Source organism: Caenorhabditis elegans, chromosome X, assembly GCF_000002985.6.
Source record: "Caenorhabditis elegans chromosome X".
Lineage (NCBI taxonomy): Eukaryota > Metazoa > Nematoda > Chromadorea > Rhabditida > Rhabditidae > Caenorhabditis > Caenorhabditis elegans.
The window spans coordinates 14152958-14175439 of NC_003284.9; the positions used below are offsets into that span (position 1 = coordinate 14152958).

Below are 22482 nucleotides of genomic sequence, written 5' to 3' on the forward strand. Positions count from 1 at the left end.
TGTCCTTGTGTAAACAATAAGTCAGGAATCCATATTTCGAATCGAAATTCTTCAATATAAATTCCATATCTTCAGTGCCAAAGTACGAATGTCCGAGAAGTTTTAGAAAATGGCATTTCCGAAACAAAGGGTGGCTCAAAGCAGATTTGAACTCCCCAAAAAGTTGATCATGGTCAATTGCCAAATCGACATGATCGATTGAAAACAATCCGTTCAAATAATCCAAAAGACTAGTCAACTGAAAGTTGTCATAGCCGACCAAATTTAGATTGTCTACCTTTCTTTAGTGAAAATTATCAAAATTAGAAAATAAAATCAAAAGCATAGTAGAAAACTTGTCCAGGAACAGAGGAAAACTGGATTTCCATGTGCAAAAACTAAATAACCTATCTCCGCGAAAAATGATCGGATAGAGCTGTGATTTGAGATTCCATTTTGAATCATTCTATTAACTCTAAATTTAACATAAAAACCGAAACGATAGTGGAAAGTTTGTGAATTTTATGGAAAAATGCAAATTGTTCAAGATAAATGTTCATTTTTCGATTTTTGATACGATTATCCACCTTTTTTGGAAAAAAATTATATTTTTCGCTTCCTCTCGATGTATTCAACATTTTTCCAAAAAAAAATTGGAAAAAAAGCAAGACTAACAGAGATTTGACCGGAACAATGGTGAAAACTGACCGAAAACACACCAAATATGAAAGGGGGAGGTGGGTGTGTGTGTGAGAGAAAAGGGGGAATGTGCAGAAATTTTGGCAAAACTTTAATTATCGTTTTAAAAATAACGAATAGAGATATCACAATGAATTTGGATACTATGGATAGGTATTGGGAAGGAGAACTTAAGTTTCGAGTCTCAAATGTTTTCGATTGAAACTCGAATTTTCCTTCAATTTAAAGTGGTTTTCGGCCAGTACTTCGGTGTGCGCAAAAACAAGCAGGCTGTGGTTTTCCGCTTGTGGAGCCGACAGGATGCTCCAAAATCAACCCCCTTTTAGATGAACACACGTCGCTATATTTTGTGAATGTGGAGAAAAAAGAATTTCAAAATTCGGTCCAGTGAGAGCCGAGATATAAACGTTCATGACAACTTTCAGGGGTGTGGCGTAGATTGTAAAAGTGCGAAATTTCTATTGCTATTAAGTGTTTGAGCCAAAATATAATGGTGTTTTCAAATTTGAAAAATAACGAACAATGAAACATTTCACTTTTTGGAAAGACGTGAATTCTCAAAACTTCTGTAAATGTGCTGAAGTTTGTCAAGACCGGCCAAATTTGATTTAATATTAAATTTAAAAATAACAAGTTCCACTTTCAAATGGTGCTTAACTGATGTCGAAAACTTCTTTGTGTAATCGGGCCTGCGGCCCTCAACCTGAATTATTGAGCTAAGAATAGGCTTAACGTATGCCCATCACTTCTGAGTATATTCGGGCCTGCGGCCCTCATTATGTGTAACAATCTATTTTTCGTGTAACAATCTATTTTTTCGTGTAACAATCTATTTTTTCGTGTAACAATCTATTTTTTCGTGTAACAATCTATTTTTTCGTTTAACAATCTATTTTTTCGTGTAACAATCTATTTTTCGTGTAACAATCTATTTTTTCGTGTAACAATCTATTTTTCGTGTAACAATCTATTTTTCGTGTAACAATCTATTTTTCGTATAACAATCTATTTTTTCGTGTAACAATCTTTTTTTTCGTGTAACAATCTATTTCTCCCCGCCATCTGGTCCTCAATATGCATGCGTCTCTTCAACTTTCTACAATTCCCGGCGGGGTAGTATTATGAGTGCACTCCAACTTGCAAAAAACTCTGACTCCGTCTGGGTCGCGGGTCAACGCAATAATGCGGATCGGCCCTATGCCACCTCTATTACCGCAGAATGAGCACTGTCAAAATATCTCCTAGCGAATATTACAGTAACTCTTCAAAGAACAACAATAACCAATCCCATTTGTTTGAAATTTTGAAGCGCCGTGGAAAATTTTGAAAATTTTTGAAGTCCCGCTATGTAATTTGTATAATGTAATATGTAAAATCCAGTGAAAAATCAAATTTTCTAAAAACACATAAATTTTTTGAGAAGTTTTATTATAAAATGTATTACAACATCTGATTACAAAAGCTGTTTCTAAATCTACTCTACGAGAGAATATTGTCAATTGTGAAGGGTATGAATGATTTGCGTCCGATACTCTGATTGGGTGGAGCTTGTGGTTTGACAGTGAGCAGATCATTGTTGGCTTGAATAATTGGAACAATAGGAGTTGTATGCTGCAATGAAATACAGTTAGGTCATAGTTTTAGAAAAACATGACAGTTCAATTTTTTTTTTGAAAAATACACTATTTATATGTATTTGTATTCTCACAGCAAAATATGTGTTAGAGTCTGAATTAATTTTCAAAATGTTTTTAGCCGTTTAAAGTAATAAAATACTACAAATGAGACGAACATTTTTCCCAACTTTTTCTATGTTTACAATATTGAAACGTCTATCCATTAGTTTTTAAAAACCTCAAATAAAAGTTATAATTCAATTCTACAGCAGGTCCAGTCAAATTATCATGTTCTAAAAACTACGGATCTTACTTCAATTTTATGACTTTTTGTAAATATCAAAGTCTCATAAAATAAATTAACGCTTTTGGTGAAAAGTATTCAATGAGGATTGGCATTGGGAAAATTTAAAGCTTTAATCTCGTCGCCTTTAAAGTTGATCTGATTTTAATTGAATTTGTATGGTTTCAAGAGAAATATTGTGGAACAATTTAGATAAGAGTGCCAAAGATTGTCGATTAAAACTTTGCAATGCATTTTTAATATAGTACGTCTGAATGGCATCTGACAATTTGGGGTGAAATTAATAATTTGAGGTTTAGTGAGAACTCATTTACACATACCAGTTGTTCAAAACTGGAAAAAAACATACCATTTCACTGCTTGATTGCCCAACAACACTCGAAGTTTGCCGAACAGTGTTCATGTAAGCTTCCAGAAGTACCTTCAGAAGTTTCTGTATTTTAAAACTCGGAGAAAAGTAACATACCATTTTACTGTTTGACGGTCCTGCAACATTAAAAGTTTCCGGAACATTGCTTAATAGTTTCATGTTCTCCAATCGGTATTGAGCTTGCGATGACACCTTCAAGAAAAGTTTTTTTTGTATGTATTTATGTCAAAGCGAAAAAAAATATACTATTTCACTACTCGGTGGCTCGGGAACAATCGAAGATCCCAGGAGTTCTACATTGCTTCCCGATTGGCTTGTAACTTCTCTCGACATCTTCAAAATTTATTTTATACATGACAACATATTTCCAGGAGCCTAATGCGATAATGATGCTCAGCGCTACAACTTGAACTGTGTGCATTTTGCAAAGATTTTAGAATGAAGTCGAGTATGTGTCAAAAAAAACTTCAACTGGATTTTTCAATCAAACTCTCTGACACGGTAATTGTAAAATGTGATTTTTTGAGCTGTCCAAGCATAAAAATGAAAACAATAATACATTTTCAAACAATAAAAGCAGAAGTGTGATGAAACTTATTAAAATGGAAAACGTCGGCAACTTAATAATTATGAAACAAATACTTCTATGAAAATTGACTGAAAAGATTAAAATGATAGCGACAAACGCAGAGAAAGAGCCCATTAAAAATTGACAACAGGCATTTCATTAAACCCAATTAGTAACTTTCTCAGCAAAACTGATTCACAAAAATGATTCACATAAAAATTAAATTTCAACTACCTTTAAGGAAGCCTTTTTCACTTTTACTCTCATTGCCTTGAACCAGCGATTAATCTGAAAAAATAGTAGACTTTGTTTCTAAAATTTAACAACAAACCTGAGCTTCGTTTCGATTCAATAAACCAGCAAGACGATTCATTTCAGAAGTTCCAGGGTGTGAGTCTTTTTCAAACGACTCCTTCAGAAGCCCTAACTCGGCTATTTTAAAATTTTGTCTCGTTTTTTTACTCTTCTAAAAAATGAAATATGGAATTTGAAATCATCAAGTTTGCTTGCTTACCTCCATGTTGTTGCTTTCAACAAGTTTTTCGGATGGAGAATTACCTAAAATGTCGATGAAAGATTATTGAAATAAGAGCAGTAGCAAAAATTAAAATAAACTTTTAAAATATTAAGATTGATAGTGACTATCGTCCCGTGTAGGAGAGAAACACTTGAGAGTTGCAGAGTTTGAAAGTACAATGGTACTTTTTCATTATCTGGTTAATCGTACCTATTATTCTCAGAATTCTTCTTTTGGGTTTCTTCGACACCTGTCCTGGTGTATTTTCCTATCGGGTTTTCCTGTCAGCGGGTAGGATCTAGTCGGAGGTTGCTTCTCCACTAATCTTATTTAATTGGTCTATTTTTTAGGCGGCCTACATTTATCATTTGCTCCGCATCTTGTGGGCTCTGTGCACCTGCACCAAATTGAGTCTATCCTAGAGCGTATAATTCACTTGGCATCATGTATACAACGTTAGGAAACTATGAACAACCCCTATAGTAGAATATATACTACTTAAGGCCTGGAGAGTCAGAAACCGCCGGAGTGGTGTTTTTTAATGCAGGCGTATGCAGTGTCACATAAATGGAGACACATCGCTGGCAACAGTAGATACAGGGGAGACACATAGTTTTCAGGTGCATAGACCGCACATGGAGCAGGAAATGATAAACGGTGACCGCCTGAAGATATACCAATTAGATAGAATTAGTTGAGGCTTCCCCCTAAAACCTAACCGCTAGCACAGTAACCATGAGAAGCGCGCTTTTATGTGCTGAATAAATTGGTAAATGATTGCACCAGGACAGGCATTGAAAGAAAAATTCTAGAGAAAAACTGAGTTGCAAATTATCTGATTGAGAGATAGAACCATAGAAAACACTAAATACGCAGATAGGTTATCCTAAAAGTAGAACGTCAAGCAAAGCAGTAGCAAAATATTATTATGAGAAAGTACGAAAATTGTGTACAATAACTGTAAAAATAGTCATTATCCAAGCTGCTTTAGAAGCTTTTTTTTTCTTATAACGACCTGATAAGTATGCTACAGTGCCATCTCCAAAACGTTGTGTTTCTGATCCAAAAAAAATTGATCAAGTTTTTACTATAACCAGATTAGTAAAGATAAACGTGCGACGGATAAATCTGAAACGATGGATAGCGTTTCTAATAGAAACGAGTGCGGCTCAATACTAACTACTCGAAAGAAATATTGGTTCCTTGTTAGTGAGCAACGTCAACAATGACAATTAACTCATGTGACTTGCTGAAGTATAGCTGCATATCAGTTTGATAATAATCAGAATGTTGAATAATAGTTGAGTTTTCGTACTAGCTTTTATTTAAAGTTAGTATGAAAAATTGTTGAGAGCTGGTCTAATTTCTTTGATCTCACCCTTGCAATTGTACTACTGATTACATTTCGTTTGTCCAAAATCAAAGGTTGGGAGCATTCAACAAAAATACTTGTTCGGAAATTCTGGTGTCGGGCTGTCTCATTACGGTTTGATCTACAAAAAAATGTGTGAATTTTTTTTTCAAAAAAAAAAAAAAGTGACGTCAGCACGCTCTTAACCATGCAAAATTAGTTGAGAATTCTGCGTCTTTTCTCTCGTTTTTTTTTGAAGATCTACGTAGATCAAACCAAAATGGCACACTCTGACACTACGTTAGATCCTTTATTCAAATCAAGGTGAAAACTGTTCATAACTAAACGAATGATTGGGAATACAAGCTACTTTGATCTGCCAATTTCAAATATTGTAAAAAAGCCCAAATAAAACAAGTGGAAAATCAAAACCAACACCAACTTTATTGAAAGAAAAACCTCAGGCGTGAAACACGGAAATTATAGTTGAGAAGAAGACGCCCTAAACTTAGGTGAACAGAACTAGAAGAAATGCAATAATATGAATGAAAATAACTAAACAGAAAACATAACGCTTGATGTGCCGAAGTTGAACATCCAATATTCTCTCTTCTTCTGGTTCCTCAGAAATTTGAGTTTCTTCATTAGACGATGGCTCCGAGGAGAGTAGTTCAGATGTTGATGCAGAAAATGATTGTGGTTCAGATGTCATCGGGATGTCAATAAGAACACTCGAATCAGATGATTTTTGGAAAGAGGTAATGTCTTCGTGAAGAGGGTTACCAATACCAACAGAAGTGCTCGATGAGCCACCACCTTGCTCCAGAATTTCTTCCAATGTGCGGGTACTGTATACATTGCTGAACAGCCTGTAAAATTGTTATTGAAATATTGACAACGATTTTTAATATGTTTTTGGGTTAATCGGTTAATAGGTTAATCAATTTTTTGATAGAATTAAAATAACTCCAACTGCTAAAAAATGTTTTATTGTGGATCAAAATTCTCAACTTACTCCTGTGGATCAAACGATAATCCTTTCTGCGTGAATAACTTGTCAACTCCAAACCTTTGAGGAACTCCAATTATATCGAAACCTAGATCAAGCTCGAATTTCTTGGGCAACCTAAGTCTCAAAAACTCCGAGAACACAATAAGTACGAATTGAACAGCGCTCAGCAGAAGATTCATGTTGTAGAGGTGAACTGAATAAAAATATGTTAAACTTTTTCTGATGATTGTCAATAAGATGCATACCAATTTTTGGAGTTCGCCCACTTCCCGGTGGCATCTTCGCAAGCAAACTACTGCCGTAATAACTTTGCAATATGATGTTGAGCATAATCGTGAAAAAACAGATACTATGCGTTTCAATCCAGAAACATAAAAGAAGAATCAGCGATGTGCCTGCCTGAAAAATAATCATGTTGCTATGCCCGATTGTGTTTTCAAAATTCATTTTCTTACAAAAAAAAGTGTGGTTTTTTTTTGTTGATATTGTAAAGGTATTTTTCAGCTGCTAAAAAATAGTTTTTAAACATCTCACCATTGGAAACAAAATACTGAGACTGAAGTACGGAAGATGACGTCTGAGAATAATGCCAAACTCCAATAGTGACCAGTACCATTCTGCTTCACCTTCTGGTTGCTCTTCCTTGCATCCTTTTGGGCCCCAATAGCAATGTTTTTTCCATGCATCCATGACTTCCCACCCTGGAAGTAAAAATCGCATGCTTGAGGATTTAGGAAAAAGTTTAAAAAATGATCACTGAAGCAAAAGACGCAAAAGCGCATAGTTACCGTATTTGAGTTAATAGTTCATTGTAACACCTAATTTTCAAAGAGCAACAACTTGCCTGCAACATGTCGTTTGTCACTCTTCTCAATAGGGTCGTAGCTCAGTCGAATTGACGGTTTGCCATATTCTTTAAGAATATATGGATCGCTCAAATTGACTTGATTCAAATTGTATACCCAATCGGCAATTACAATCGGGCATGACTGAAATTACGTGTTTTTTTAGCATACCAAAACACGTGTCTTGGAGCTACCTGCTGATCAAAAGGCCAATTGGTAAAGTCGAATTGACAAGTGACGTAGAAGGAGAATGTTCCAGTGCTCCACACTTTTCCCGTGCTATAAACAGTTGCCGGCATTGCGCCCATGTATAAGTGCCAGCTGTTTCCACGAGCGCTAAAGTGAAAAAACAGTAGTATTACGAAAAACATTAAAAAATGGCGATTACACAGTTTTTGTCACGCCATATTTTGGAAGTCGCCAAAGCCCATATTTTTTCGGAAACTTATGGGGAAAATACAAAAATCGGGACACCAACCAATATCAACCGCCGACATCTTATGGACTCCGCGCCCCACTATATTTTCCTCGCGGCGGGCGGGACAGCTTGCCACGTACACAGCGAGTGAAACGTAGTGTTGCGCGGAACTTCGTTTATGTCGGCGGCTGATATTGGTTGGGGTCCCGATTTTTGTCTTTTATGTCTTCCCCGTGATTTTCCAAAAAAAAGCGTGCCTTTTTCAGCGTAAACGCCACGCAGTATATCCAATATTGAAACTATTCATTTTTCAAGACATATGTAAATTTGAATACTTAGAATTCACGTACCTGTTATACAACGCCAGAGCAGGTTGCCACAGTGAGTGAGCACTGATGGTGAGTTTTGTGACATTTTCTTTTTTGGCATCCCATTGCATATACTCATCAATCCAAGTTGCCCAGATATGGCCGTGGACAAGAGCTGTCTGTTCATGTTCGTCCTGCAATTAAATTGAAATTAAATGTATTAGGCATACCATGCTGACAAAAAACTTTTGCTTTTCCATAGAGTGTTTCTAGGATAATCTAAATTTTGGTTCAACTTTTCTTTATGGTGATAGTTTTGGAGCTTTAAAATAATGAATTTTTGTTATTAAATACGCTGTTTTTTTTTGTTCTAAATGTTATTAGCTCAACAGTTTGTAATATTCTACATTAGCCATTAAGCTGATTAAAATCTGTATGTACATTACTTACCACTTTCTCCACATGAGCAATGCTCAGAAACACGTTGACTTGGGTCACAGTTGCCTCAGATTTTACAGGTCGGACTTTGTAATTGTACTTCACCATGAGCTGTTTCTCCAGCTGTTGCTCTTTTGAAAGACCACACACTTGATTATCCAGGTGCCAGATTACCAGAATCCCTTGAAACCGAATTGTTACTTGATTATCGATAGAAAAATACCTACCAATTAATAACAACTGCGTTAGAGTCATTGCTACTTTGATGAGTTTGAATATCGGATGTGAATAAATCAAAATGGAAACGGGCAAGAAGTTGAAATAAACAAATCAGATTGTATAAACGATTTTTGATATCGTTTTCATAGTGAAGGAGGAGTCTGCTATTTGATATGCATAGCGCGTTGTTTATATGAAATGTGATATAGACTCATAAGTTTTTTTTTGGAATATTGCGGAATGAAGATACGAATATGTAGTTGGATGATAACCGAAAATGGAAGAGAAGATTGATTTAATGCATGACTCAAGTGTGTTTTTTGCTCAATTAAATTTTACTTTATCATATTAGTAAGAATATGTAAGAAAAGATATAGTTTTAAAGTATAACAAAAATTAAATATATTTGAAAACAAAAAAGTATCTCCCCGGCCGGGAATTGAACCCGGGTCTCGCATGTGACAGACGCGGATACTCACCACTATACTACCGAGGAACTGAACGATCATTTTAAAAGTTTATTGTAGAAAAACGTATTAAAAATCGAGGAAATCGATAATAAATAATGATAAGAATGATTACTATCAGCTATTGTAGCTCTGAAGCCCAATGTGCAGTCATGTCCGAGTGGTTAAGGAGATTGACTAGAAATCAATTGGGCTTTGCCCGCGTAGGTTCGAATCCTGCTGACTGCGGAATCATTTTTTTTCAAATTTCATGAACATAATTTCTTTTTAAAAATCTCGTGAAAACTTTGATATATATATATTTTCAAATAGAAAACATTAGAAAAATTTTGCTATCCGCGTATGATATGTTTGATATAAAATTAGTATACCTTTTTTATCATTTCGAACATATGTATCTTTGTGTATGTTCATCTGCATCTTACTTCAATTGATGCCCGAGAACCCTCTTCCCCCCCCCCCCCCCCCCTCTTTTTTGCCCTGTAGATATGTAGAAAGGTCCAGTTACTGCTGACTCTGCCTGAGGAGGAGAAATACAACAAGGATTGTCACACGGAAAACAAGAAGAACACATTACATAGATTACATTTAGAATGTGTTATTTTTACATAGTACATATCGTTGAAATTGGAAAATCAGCATATCAAACGCTGATCTCAAAAGATTGGAATGTTTAAACCGGTCAATAGATCAATAGTGAATATTCAAAGTTTGATGCAACTTTGGTTTTCTTTCCCACTTTCAAATTCAGATTGACAATTGGGTATACAAATATAATGGCCACACCGTTGTTTGTTTTTCCACTGAGAGAGTTTTGATCAATTAACCAGACTTTATGTTGTGCCAAATATTAAGTATGCTTGCGGAAACTCTAGCAATTTTGGTTTTTTTTTTTGGCAAATTATACTTTAGAGAGTCCAAATTGAAAAGTATGTATTTTGCATTCCTTAGACGGTTATCAAGTTTTTATGAAACCATCCCAATGTTACTTCTGAAGCTGTATAAATTTTTCACTGTAGAAGAATGTTCTGCGATAAGATACATTTATTAGTACTAATCTGTGAAGTAGATAAACCAACAGGATGGGAAAAAATAGTCAAATAAACAAAAAAGTCATCAAAATTTTAGAAAAGAATACAATCAATTACTGGAAAAATTGGAAAATGGAATGTCTCGAACGGTAATCAGAAATTAAGAATTTGAAAATAATATCGAAAATAGTATTTTCAACAGTGAAACATGGTGAGCATAGTGCTCATTTGATGAAGATGCTGTAGAATCTAGTCTTTCTTCATTCTTGTGGTGGTCATACGATAGATGATGGAATCCTTCTCTGGGTCGATTGAGGCCATTCCCACAACAATGTAGATGAGAGCCTGAAATTAATGGCATTTTTTGGAGTTAACATCAGTTATATGATGAACATTATTCTGTAATTTTCTACTTACCACAACAAGAATAACAACTAATCCAAGGAAGATAGCAAAGATTGCTGGATAATCAGAGGACACTGGAACAGTCACTTGGAGGTTTTCGCGAGCTAATTGGGTTGGCGTTTTTGATTTTGTGTCTCTCTTCTGAATGTTATGGTTTGGAATTTCGCGAGACTCGGTGCTTTTCTCGGCGGCTCCGGATTCAGCTTCGAATGCAAGAAGCTCGATGACAGCTTGTCCACCGTAAGCATTGTTGATGGATGCAGTGAGAGCCTCAATGGCGGCCTTAACGTCTGCGACAGCTTCTTCCTTTTGGGCAGATTCGGTGATTCCGACAAGTCCGGTGATGGAGACACTACAATAAAAAAATAATGTGAAACAAAGATTCCGGGATCTAACAGAACTTACCGGAAAACATCAGCATTGTTATCCATTTGTACTCCGGCGCTCTTGATGGCAGCGGCAAGTTGATAAACAGCCTCAAGTTCTTTGACAAGTGTGCTTCTCTTGGTCTTGATTACAGTAGCATCAACGGCTTCTTGTTGGGCGGCAAGAGCGAGCATTGATCCGGTAATTCCACCAGCCGAAACTTGCACATTTTCACGGTCGGCTCCAAAGATCAGCGCCATGTCTTGATCGAATCCAACATTCTCAACACCGTCGGATTTGGTTGAGTAGGTTTTTCCTCCCAAGTTCAGGTTGTCAGCTCCAATTACAGTTACGACGGCAAGGGCGCGTGGACGAGAGAACATGTCAACGGAGACCGAAAATCCTGAAAAACGATTCATCTTCTTTGCTTTATATGTAAAGTAACTATATCACTACTCACCATCAACTTGTCTTGCAGAAAGTCCCAGAATGTTCTCATTGAGAGTGGAAATCAGTGTGGTCTTCAAGGTTGCGTCAGCATCCGGGAACTTAAGGGAAGCCGGAGCTGCGATAATTTCCAGAGAAGATGCGGCACACGCGGCGACCAGAGCGGAGACGAGAAGAACAAACTTCATCCTGAAATTGATTGATTGAGAAAAACAATTAAAGGCATAACATGAAAATTGTTTTTAAAAAATATAATAAAATATATATCAGACTGTGATTTGACAACAGATAAAATAATTTAAAAATAGGGGAATAGTTTTAAAATGCAAATCGAAAAATTTATTACTCATAGAAAACATTTGGAACTGTATGGGTTACCAACTGCAGAAATTATCCCAGAAGAAAAGAAATTCATATCCCGTTTAGGACGAAAGGTTTACACATCACATAGGTTATTCCTAGAGAAAAGCAAAGCTGCGCGAGCAAAAAAACAAAAGACATCATCATAGAATTTGGAGACCAATAGGGCTAAAAAGAGTAGAGTGGGATGAAAATTCAAAGATTCAAAAATTCAAAAATTAACTATTGACATCGTGCGGTTTGATTAAAAAAAAACAAAAATCTAGTGGAATTTGCTAATAAAGCTCACTCGGGGTCGGTTTGACGCCGTTGGTAGTAAAACGGAGGAAAGTTATAAATTTTCAAAGAAAAATGATTAATATCTGTTATTAAGAAAACTAGGTAAGCAGAGTGGAGGATCGAGAACGTGAATTCTTTGGGTCCAGTGGATTTGCCTTGACCAGACGCGGACGGTTTATCATCACTTTGATCACTCCATTCAAATCAGCGCTGATAATTACCTGAAACAAAAATTGATTTTTTGATTACTAATAACTACTGCAAAGCGTAAAAAAATTATCTTTCTGGAAAGAATTCCTTCGGTGGTTTTCTGCACTCATGATTTATGTACCAAAACGCTTCTAGACCAATTTAAAAGTCAATAATTCATCAAAGGTCTCTTAACTACAAGCACTTACATGTCCTGGAATCGACAAATTGCCATTGGATGTTAGCGAATCCGATTGTCCCGGCAACACTTGCCCGCTGATATTAAAATCAATCGAGTCAGATTTGGAGTGCTTATCCCGCTTGTTAAGCATGTTGAAGAACACTTGAGGTCTTGGCGCGAACACGGCCACAGGCACAGGCGCGTTGTGTGTTCGCACCCGTTCCCACCACGAATTGCGATCCTTCCGGACTGATAAGGCGACGGTGGTGTCGCTGGCACGCCAAATGTAGACAAACTTGTCTTCTGAGCCGCAGATGATGTGCCGGCCGTCTGGTGAGAAGGCAGCACGGATCTGAGAGTGGTCGTTTTGCACCCCTTTGAACTTGCATGTGAGAGCCTTGTCTCGAATGTCATACATTCGAATTCGCGAATCATTGGATGTCACCTGAAAGTCATTTTAATTTTGCAACAAAATTCTTATCAAATTCTGTTATACATGCATAATCATTCAATTTTTGAATTTTCCACTTTGGGACTATTCTTGTTATAGTTCCCTATTGACCGATTCTTGAATTTAACTTACCAAAAGTTTGTCTCCATGAGAAGTCAATCCGGTGACTTTATGACCACGGGCATTTTTACCCCTTGTTGACCGTACATCCACAGCAGTGTGATATTTCAGTTGCTGAAAATTAATAAGGAATAAGTCATTTGCGCAGCGACAGCAATGCCAAAAATCGATAACCACCAGTCTGCGACCGATGATCACAAATTGGTTCTTATTTCTGCGTCCAAAGAATTTCAACTAAAAAAAAACACTATTTTTGCAAAACTCACATCAGAAGTATAAAAGATGCATTTTCCGTCATAGGTTCCTACAACCGCAAACTTTCCACTCTTCACAAATGTCATCGCAGTGATGTATTTCTTTTCAGTGTCATTCCAGACGGCAACTTTCTTATCGGGAATATGCCACATCCGCAATTTTCCATCCAATGATCCTGACAAAAAGTAACGATCGTCTTTTGGTAGAAAAGCAACACAGGTGACAAAGTCAATGTGCTGGAAGCAGCAAAGGCATTCATTGCGTGACAAATGCCACAATTTGACTGTCCTATCCATTCCAGATGATAGTATAAAGTAATTCTTGGACCAAGACACGTCGAGAATATCCGCAGTATGACCCTTCAATAGTGCAAATGGTTTTGCACAAAATAATCCATTGTTATCATCAGAAGCAGTAGTTGCTTCACTATTGACTACACTTTCCATAGAGCTTGGCGGTCTAAAGTGTTCCATATTATCTACTGAATTCATTGGATCTGCTTCAGGGTTTGCGTTGGCCGCATACTTTTCACGCATGTCTGAGAAATATTGCAGGTGTGATCTGACAACCCAAACGCGAAGAATAGAATCTTGTCCAGCTGTTGCCATCAGTTTTCCGCAAATGCTAAACTTGATGCACCATATGGCTCCGGTATGCTCGTTGTTCAGCTCCTGCTCGACTGTCAAATGCTCAAAGTCGTATGGGCCTTTCTTGCTTTTTCGTGGTCTGACGATGTTACTAGGGGCAACAGATGGATGATGTGGCTCGTCGCTCTCTTCTCCGTCGCTTGTTTCTTCGCCAATCCCATGACGATTCAGACTGCTCGAGCTGGAAACATGCGAATTGAATATTTTTAAAATGTGATAAAACTAACCCTGGATGAGCTGCGATACGCACACGCTTGAAAGCCCCTCTGAGCATCCCACTTGCATATCTCACTGAGTTCCGAGCAAATGATGCAGCACTTTCGATTCCGGTACGAGACAATGTCCGGTTCGAGGTAGTTTCATCTCTAAAATAATATTTATGCACGTTTAAGCATTTTTTTTTAAATAAGTGCCAACTTACAAGGATCCAATGCTATGCCTATCAGACTCGTGCTGACCACTTCTCTTCATACTCAAACGTCGTTCCACATCAAGGGTAATTGGGTCAACAGACGAGGAGAGCTTATCCGATTTGTTGGTTCTCAACTCATCGTTTGACAAGCTTCGCGAATTGCGATTGGTTACTGTTTTAGCCGGACTCAAACTATTCACTGACTCCAATGCCCCAAATGATTTGGACGATGATGGCGCTTCTTCTGGTATTGGATCGGGGATTCTGATTGCAATTTGTTTACATTCCGCTTCTGAAGCTGAAGATGGCGAAGATGCAGTAGAATTGGATGCCGACGGTATAGTCTCTAAGCTCATTGTGTCAACATTCTGACAGTCACTGAGATTATGTGCTGTTTCTACATCAGTTGTGATTTGACGAATTACTTCTTCGGCGACAACGTTGCGCTCCTCTTCTTCTCCGGTTGCTTCACGGCCTCCAAGAGCAAGCGCGTTAGGTGGGAATGGACCAGTCTGAAATTATTCGTTTATAAGATAACGTATTTCTTTGAAAATATTTATAGGTTTACCTTCATTGCCTTTGCAATTGTCAATCCTCTATCAATCGAGTTTGACTTCCTATGTCCGTTCACTTCTTTAACATCCGGCGTCGTTGAAGCCATCAGTGCATCCGAGCTCTTAGAGGAACCAACTGAAATCTCCCGCTGTATTAGATTTTTCTTTCGTTCCTCTTCTATCCGGTTTTCCACCTCAAATGCAATCGGATCTGGAAGCTTCATTGATGGTGTTCGGGGTGGCAGAGGTGGTGGACATCGTGGCATTGGTGCTACCGGAGGATGGGTTAAGGGAGATTGGACTGGAGACATTACTGGAGCTCTTGATGGAATTGGTGGTGGTACTCTTGTGCTAGGCGAGATGCCCGAGCATGAGCTATCCGTGGGAGTCCATGTGGAAGATCGATGACGGGATTCATCTATAGGTATATTCACTTTCATCGGCGTAATTGTTGCATTTGCTGATGTGTTACTCTGGCTTATTAAAGAGTTCTCGAATCCCATTTCAGAACGTGGCGCTGCACAAGAGCTTAGTGTATCCGTCGCGTTTACTATCTGAAATTTGATAAATAGTAAAAATAAACCCTGGCGGGAAAATGCGAAATTTGAAATTTCATAGAAGGTTGCACTATTTTAGGCCTATAGACAATAATTTAAAAATGATATGCACTGTGTACATTTGCGTGTCTGTGTCAATTGCTAATGTGCGTAGTAAATGACGACAAAAGACGGTCTCTAAAATGGTGGAAATGATTTCAAAACTTCAAACACTGAAAACTTCGGAATGGTAAACGCTAATTATTCACAACAAATGTTTCAAAAATCAAATTTGTAGTAAAAGGAACAGAGAATAAAAACGCTCATTTTAAACAAAAAATGATATTTCAACCATAAACATTCCCTTGATTTTATGCAGTTTGCTCCTCCATAAACATCCGGGCAAACTTTAAAAAAAATGCAATTCTCGCCTGACTCACCACGGTCTCGTTTTTCACAATCATTTTATGATGCCAAGAATGAAGACTAGGAGCGTCAGAAACTGTGCTCATTGTTTCATCATGCTCATAGTCAGTTTGCGCGGTGGGTCCAACAAGTTGTCGGTTGCCAAATTCCTTGTTCATCCGGTGCCGGAGGGAGATAAGTCTATCGCGGTGAGAAGAGTCACGAATTGATGAAGTTGATGTGGCGGGAAACTGAAAAAAACATTTAGAGTTAATTAATACATAGTTTCATTCAAATTTTGTTCATATTTCACCATACTAACAACAAACGTTGTGATACTAAGACAATATACCTTCAAAAAGCAAGAGTGGTTATATGTGTACATACGTTTAGTTTTTGGCAAGAAATGTTTTATTTTTAACGACATAGACTTGTCACCAAGAATTTTTGAAAAAGCTTTAGAGCTATTTTAAGCGTTTGTCGATTTGATTCTATTAAAACTTCATGAGCCTTACCCCTGACGACGACAAGGAAGGTGTATTGAAGACTGCACTCATTGGACGAGATGACGACGAGAATGGAGTTGACGAGGTGACAGGCTGCTCAGATCGGCGCATTGCCAACCTGGTAGCGGAGGGAGCAGCAAAATTGAGCACTTCTGGACGATGTGGTGTAGAGGTGTACTGGTTCTGAAGATTTATGATTTTTAATACTGGTAACAGTTTCAATATCATATCTGAGCAATAATCGTATTTTAAAAAAGTACAACAGAATTTTGAAAAACTCACTTGAGGTCTTCCAAATATATGCCCACTGGAACTGGGTTCTTCTCCATTTTTGAACTCGTCTCCTTCATTTTCAATTGGCGATGTTCGGATCTGTCGTCGCATTATTTGACATCGTCAATAGTTGACTGGAATAAAACCACTGCATTTTTTAAGAGTAATGGTTATTGGAGAGGCGAGAAATGTGATATGATATGAAACTGTGTATGGAGGTGAAAGAGAAGGAGAAAGAATCAATGAACAGTCGAAAAACTAAAACCAAAGACCGATAAATGTTCTCGTCGTTGTGAAACAGAGGGGGAGTTGAAGAGGGACTAGAGGGAGAAAAGGGAATACACTCCTCGTTGCGCACACTGCCTCCTCGGTGAAAACATACACACATGGACCGGTGTGCCGGGAGAAGGGAGTGCGATAGAGCGTAATTGCAACTGTGCATATGTCGATTTGCAAGAGAGATGAGTCAATCCGAAGCATGACTTTTATTGCTTAAATAAGGTGAAAATTAGATATAATTTGTTAAAATTATCTCTTTGAACTTATTTCGATCAGCGTTTTCCTGAACATATATAAATGAAGCTTACTGCTTTAAAAAAACATTAAAATTGAACAAAAATCTATTAACGTTCATGGTGTGGACCATAAAAGTTATAAACAAAAGGTTCGTAACTGAGGAAATGATTCTAATCTTCTGACAACTCAATTTTAAAAAGAAAATCATTGAACCTTTTGAAAATTAACTAGAACTAGAACTAGAATCAAAAAAAACCATGCGATAATATTTGCATTTAATGAAAATGTTTAATGCCAAGTAAGCAGAGCTTATACATTTAGCTGGAAAAAACAACAATTTATATCTATATACGTAGATATATACCAATATGGTAATAAAAAGTTTTGTGGTACAACTATCACACAAGTACCGAGTTATCAGATACGTAGATGCTTAATGAAAAAATACAACTAACGGAAAAATGTTTCTGAACTGTTAAGCATCGTGTTTATTTGCATTAAGCTCAATACATACTACAGTAATACATTTTGTTTTGAAAATCACCAATATTTAGGAAAATAGGATTTCATAAGCTCAATTTAGTATTAAAAAAAACTTACTTTTTCATTTCATAAACTTTCCGTTATCCTTTAAGATTTGATTTTTTGTTTTAATTTCAGAAAACAGTAATCCATAACGTCTCATCATGAAAAATATTGATTACTTTAATCTTTTAAAGTAAAATCCGCAAATTTTTGGTTCATCGGAAATTTTTTATTGTTCACATTTTTTTAAATTCAAAATGTTTTGTGAAAATATAGTCGTTCGACATTAAAACTTTTTCTGAAATTCCAGACAAATAAGTAAATTACACATCTGTATATATTCGTCATTTTATCTACTTAAATGATCGTTCAAGATGTACATAAAGCCGACAAGATTTTCTCAGAAAAAAACCATTAAAAAGTTTAAAAGAAGAAAATGACTCATTCCACACAAACATTCGCCTTTGAATTGATCCACTTTCCATGTTTGCATAAAATTGAAAAAAAAATGTAAACGAGAAATGGCGGGTGGGTGGTCTGCCGTAGAAAGTCAGCAATCGCAAAAAAGGAAGAAAAAAAATCGATGGATGGTAAAATTAGATAAGACGATTTGAGGGATGGATGGTGAAAAACGAGACATGGAAAGGTTGGAAGACCAAAACTGGCCACGTGGTAGATATTGGGTTCGTGATTTGTTGAATACATGAAAAAAAACGAGTACGCTTTGTCGATATAAAAAGATTTTCGAAACATATAAATTGATTCGTAGCAAAAAATATACACAAAAAGGCACTAACACTTACAAGTTCTGGTGGGGATTGAAAATAAAAACAAAAAGAAACGGTAGATGAAAAACAAAAACACTAGATATCTACTAGAGAAGAATGAGAATTTATTTTAAAAAAATTATAGGACGCAGTAGTAGATTATGACATTTTAGATACGGAACTTGTCAATGACGGCATCAGCAAAATCGACAGTGGTGGCGTATCTGAAATTGGGATTTATTTATTGGTTTCTTCAAATTGCTGGCAGTAAAAATGGGCGAAAGTTTTTAAAAATAATACATTTAGAATAAACTTTATACTTATCAAATATGTACTTTTGTCAACTGTCGATTATCATACTTGAAAACAAATTAAAACAAATTTTGAAACAAATTTGAAACAATTTACAAATATTAGTATTGCCACCGGGGCTGTGTTGCCTGTTGCCGAAAAATTGCCGAAATTTCGGCAACCGATAGTTGCGGGTTGCCAAAAATTGTAGCATTCGGCAACTTTGGCAATTGCCGGTTGCCGCACATCCCTGCTTCCCACAAAACTCACCCTCCCAAATCACGGGTGCGAACTTTTCCCTCCTTAACAACATCAGCGACGGCTTGACGAAGTGAATTTCCCCAAGCATCAAGATGCAAGTGATTGAGCATGTTGGCAGCGCAGAGAATCATGGCAGTTGGGTTGGCGATAGAGCGTCCCATGGCCTCTTGGAAAGAGTGACGACTTCCTGGCTCGAAGATGACAAAGTCACGTCCCACAGATTGTCCTGGCACGACTCCGGCTCCTCCGACCAGTCTGGAATTATAAATTATGAATTTTTTATTTTGAAAATTTGAGATTGTTATTATAATTCTATGACTGATTCATAAGGTTTTGTTTTATTTTTTACTGACCCAGCAGCCAAGTTATCAATGATGTTTCCGTAGAGATTTGGCATGACCATCACGTCGAATTGCTCGGGCTTGGACACCAACTGCATGCAAGTGTTGTCAATAATCATGCTCTCAAACTGGATCTTCGGGTACTGCTTGGCAACTCCTTCACAGGTTCTCAAGAACAAACCGTCTCCGAGCTTCATAATGTTGGCCTTGTGCACGGCGGTGACCTGAAACAAAATCCGAGGTTCTTTCTAATTGCTTTGGTTGCTACAGGGCTTTCTGGTAAACTGAAATTAAGAAACTAAGAGTGAAACTCTGCTTTTCCAATTTTTCAGAAATCATTTTGAAAATATTGTACCTTCTTTCTTCCAGTCTTGGTAGCGTAGTCAAAGGCAAACTTGGCAATGCGCTCGGCTTTGGTTCTGGTAGAAATCTTGAGACATTCAATGACTCCTGGAACGAGCTCGTGCTCCAAGCTGGAGTACTCTCCCTCGGTTTGCTCTCTCACAATCACAAAGTCCAGCTGCTTGCCGTGTCTTGTCTTGATTCCATCAAGGGTCTGAAACAGAACGGTTTTAAGCGAAGTGAGAATATTTAATCTGAAAACATGCTGAAAGTCGGGCTATTTCTTGTACCATAAGTTCCAGAAGCACAACGCACATTTGCTTTTCGTTTATGTTTCTTTTATAGCAATGTATTATTTTAATCCTCACCTTAATGTGAACAACATTGGCGAACAAGTCAAGCGAGCGTCTGAGCCTCATGTTCAGACCCTGAAGTTCTCCTTCCGTGTGCAAAACGGCCGACTCCTCGATGGCGCCTTTGAGAGCAACGTTGTTGTTGCGTCCGATGGACTCAACAGCATTCTCGATGGAAGAGGAGCGGGTGTAGTGGACTTCGGAGAGGAAGATTTCTGAAAATCAAAACTTATATTTTCAAAAAAATTGTCAAATGTATTCAATTTCTCCACGAAACCTACCCTCGAACTCGATTGGAATTCCAGTTTGCTTGACAATATCCTGGACTGTGTAGATCAACTCTGGTCCGACTCCATCTCCCGGGATGATTGTCACTTTCAGTTTTTGGTTGAGCTCGGTTGGTGGACGTGGAGCAGTAATGGAATACTGACGGCTGGAGGCTGCATTCACCGCTCCGAGGGTTTGCGGAGCCACACGGCTCAACGAGGAAACCGTACGAGAGAGCATGCTGAAAACATTGGAGTTTGATTGAAATTATGGTTTCAAAAAAGTGGAAAAAGGAGAAAAATCATTTTACACTACTTGGAGATTTTCAATATTTGACTCAAACAAGTAATTTCCAAAGAGTTGCATTCTAGTTTTCTTTTACAATCAAAGATCTAAATCGATAAAAGCCTTGCTGTGCCATGCCATCAGAGAGCGAGAGTGCAGCGAGGGGGAAAAAGGACAGTTGTTACTTTTGGGTGGATAATACCTATTTAGTTTCCAAGAATTATTCGAGCGAAAAATTTTTAAAAAACTGCAGTTAAACTTCAACCATTAAGTAAAATTACTTGACTACTGCGCGTAAACCTTTGTTTTGTGAGCGGAAATTTCAAAAAAACACAGTGTAAAAGGTAGCAGCTTTCTGGTGAATTATAGTGCTAGAAAATCGAATGGCCAGCTGTGAAATTTTATTTCTATGAATGAAAAAAAAACACAGTTTCCAAAAACAACTTCTCAACAGCTGTGAAAACTGCATAAAACTCTTTTTTCATTACATATTTTACAAAATCCACAAAAACGAAGTGAAAATCTAGAACGCTCAAGTTGATGAATGAGAATAAATAAACAAATGAGGCTCACCTGATGTGCGCCAAGAACAACGGGCGAGGTGCACGAAGAGCGTGTCAGCAGCGATCTGGCGTGTTTATCGATTTTGCCTTGCCGGCGGCCATCGCCAGTGGCAGTTGTTTCGGTGGTCTTGGGAGAAAAAAAAGAAAGAGGGGCCTGTCAGGTTTTGTGTTGTTTGGGTGGATTTTTGTGGATTTCAAAATTGTTTCTCAATATTTAACATTTTTTGGAGTATGAAGAATGACAGAATAATTGTTATTTGTAATTTTTGTAAAATTTTAGCTGGCAAAAAGTTTTAAAAAACTCACAAAACATTTTCGAGACAACTTGGAAGTTCTTTCCAATTTTCATAAAGCAATTTGTGTCGTCATGTTTTCGCCTATTGTAATTGCCAACAATACGATTAAATTACTATGAATTTGTGTATATTATACATAGTACGCCAGATAACCATTTTATTAAGATTCCTTGTTTTAAGTATATTAAGGAATCATAATTCTTAATTAACAATGACGTTGATGTATTTATGAGCCAGTTGCTCATATACTCTCTGAACTGAACTAGACTAGATTTTTTGGAGATTTAATGGTAGTGTACATTCCATTTAGTGTTTGGTGTTTCACACCTTCATCAACTTTTTGTGCATCTAGAGTCAATGAACACTGGCATGATATCATATTGTTTTTGTTATAAAAAAAGCATACACAAAATATGATATTGTTTTTTAAGTTACTTTTTTAAAAGTTTTTGATCATTTTGGTATCATGAGATAAAATAGTTATTTAAAACTGAAACTTTTCTTCAATTCAAATTCAATTCCCATCCTCTGTTTTCTGATAAAGTCGCCTCTTTGATTGATGAAGAAAACTTTCCTCTTGCCGTATAAGGAAAAAACAAGGAAAGGTTTTTAACGATTCTGCAAGTTGCTGGCTCATTTTCAGTTTATTTTCTCGCTTTGTTTTTAGCTGATGGTAACAAATATTAAAAGATGTATATAAAGATTGAATAGCGTTGAAAAATCACTTATATTGGCTTACGCTAGAACGACCAAATATCATTAGAATTTTACAATTTTCTGCTTTTTTAAATTTTCAAACATTTCAAACAGTTCAAAGTTTCATCACCGTATTACCCTCGTGCATGATGATTTCTTGAAATATATCTCTTTGCACATGTTTCACGTAATATCTTTTATTAAAAACGTTACATGCCAACATGAAATACTTAATCAAAGAGCTCTTTCAGTAAAATATTAAATCACACTTCTAGTCACTTTTTTGATTGTTTCCCTGATAATAATGCCTACAAACATGCTTGCCGGGGAAATATTATAGTACAGAAAAACACAGTCATTTGTACAGTTTTATACTTTAATTTTTTTTCAACACTTTCAAGTATTTTCAGACCCTATCACCGCTTTCGTCAATATCTCTCAAATTTAAAAG

General features: G+C 37.0%; 5 protein-coding genes and 3 non-coding genes across 9 annotated transcripts; 1 reads left to right on the forward strand and 7 right to left on the reverse strand.

Moving 5' to 3' along the window:
- Positions 1-2157: 2157 nt before the first annotated feature.
- ceh-90 (Homeobox domain-containing protein) lies at positions 2158-4056 on the reverse strand (the record flags this gene model as incomplete). Of its 2 annotated transcripts, NM_001029653.1 has the most annotated exons (7): positions 2158-2289; positions 2948-3019; positions 3065-3160; positions 3215-3301; positions 3771-3824; positions 3868-4002; positions 4051-4056. In NM_001029653.1, 7 exons carry the CDS (start codon positions 4054-4056, stop codon positions 2158-2160), a joined length of 582 nt encoding a protein of 193 aa, NP_001024824.1. The 2 variants fall into 2 exon arrangements, with proteins under 2 accessions (NP_001024824.1, NP_001338855.1); NM_001351893.1 differs by lacking the exon at positions 3215-3301.
- Positions 4057-5827: 1771 nt separating this feature from the next.
- Positions 5828-8777, reverse strand: lgc-25 (Acetylcholine receptor-like protein cup-4). Its single transcript, NM_077958.6, has 9 exons — positions 8653-8777; positions 8438-8607; positions 8030-8181; positions 7456-7597; positions 7261-7405; positions 6951-7117; positions 6662-6815; positions 6420-6609; positions 5828-6273 (listed from the first exon to the last, which is right to left on the reverse strand). The coding sequence occupies exons 1-9, from the start codon at positions 8678-8680 to the stop codon at positions 5913-5915; spliced, it is 1509 nt and encodes a 502-aa protein (NP_510359.3). The 5' UTR covers positions 8681-8777; the 3' UTR covers positions 5828-5912.
- Positions 8778-9068: 291 nt separating this feature from the next.
- R03E1.t2 lies at positions 9069-9140 on the reverse strand. The gene has a single exon. It is a non-coding gene; the product is annotated as a tRNA-Asp (tRNA).
- Positions 9141-9253: 113 nt separating this feature from the next.
- Positions 9254-9354, reverse strand: R03E1.5. Its single transcript, NR_072509.1, has one exon. It is a non-coding gene; the product is annotated as an Unclassified non-coding RNA R03E1.5 (non-coding RNA).
- Positions 9258-9339, forward strand: R03E1.t1. Its single transcript has one exon. It is a non-coding gene; the product is annotated as a tRNA-Ser (tRNA).
- Positions 9355-10141: 787 nt separating the features above from the next.
- On the reverse strand, positions 10142-11549 carry vha-20 (Renin receptor-like C-terminal transmembrane spanning segment domain-containing protein). Its single transcript, NM_077959.7, has 4 exons — positions 11374-11549; positions 10953-11316; positions 10560-10899; positions 10142-10487 (listed from the first exon to the last, which is right to left on the reverse strand). The coding sequence occupies exons 1-4, from the start codon at positions 11546-11548 to the stop codon at positions 10392-10394; spliced, it is 975 nt and encodes a 324-aa protein (NP_510360.1). The 5' UTR covers position 11549; the 3' UTR covers positions 10142-10391.
- A 133-nt stretch (positions 11550-11682) lies between these two features.
- Positions 11683-16662, reverse strand: sym-4 (WD repeat-containing protein 44). The gene is made up of 10 exons (NM_077960.8): positions 16538-16662; positions 16265-16438; positions 15785-16000; positions 14823-15362; positions 14264-14766; positions 14070-14207; positions 13207-14023; positions 12953-13054; positions 12398-12814; positions 11683-12220 (listed from the first exon to the last, which is right to left on the reverse strand). The coding sequence occupies exons 1-10, from the start codon at positions 16637-16639 to the stop codon at positions 12098-12100; spliced, it is 3132 nt and encodes a 1043-aa protein (NP_510361.1). The 5' UTR covers positions 16640-16662; the 3' UTR covers positions 11683-12097.
- Positions 16663-17906: 1244 nt separating this feature from the next.
- On the reverse strand, positions 17907-20432 carry idhb-1 (putative isocitrate dehydrogenase [NAD] subunit beta, mitochondrial). The gene is made up of 6 exons (NM_077961.9): positions 20206-20432; positions 19940-20139; positions 19585-19785; positions 19242-19453; positions 18898-19143; positions 17907-18560 (listed from the first exon to the last, which is right to left on the reverse strand). The coding sequence occupies exons 1-6, from the start codon at positions 20429-20431 to the stop codon at positions 18506-18508; spliced, it is 1140 nt and encodes a 379-aa protein (NP_510362.1). The 5' UTR covers position 20432; the 3' UTR covers positions 17907-18505.
- Between the last annotated feature and the right edge of the window lie 2050 nt (positions 20433-22482).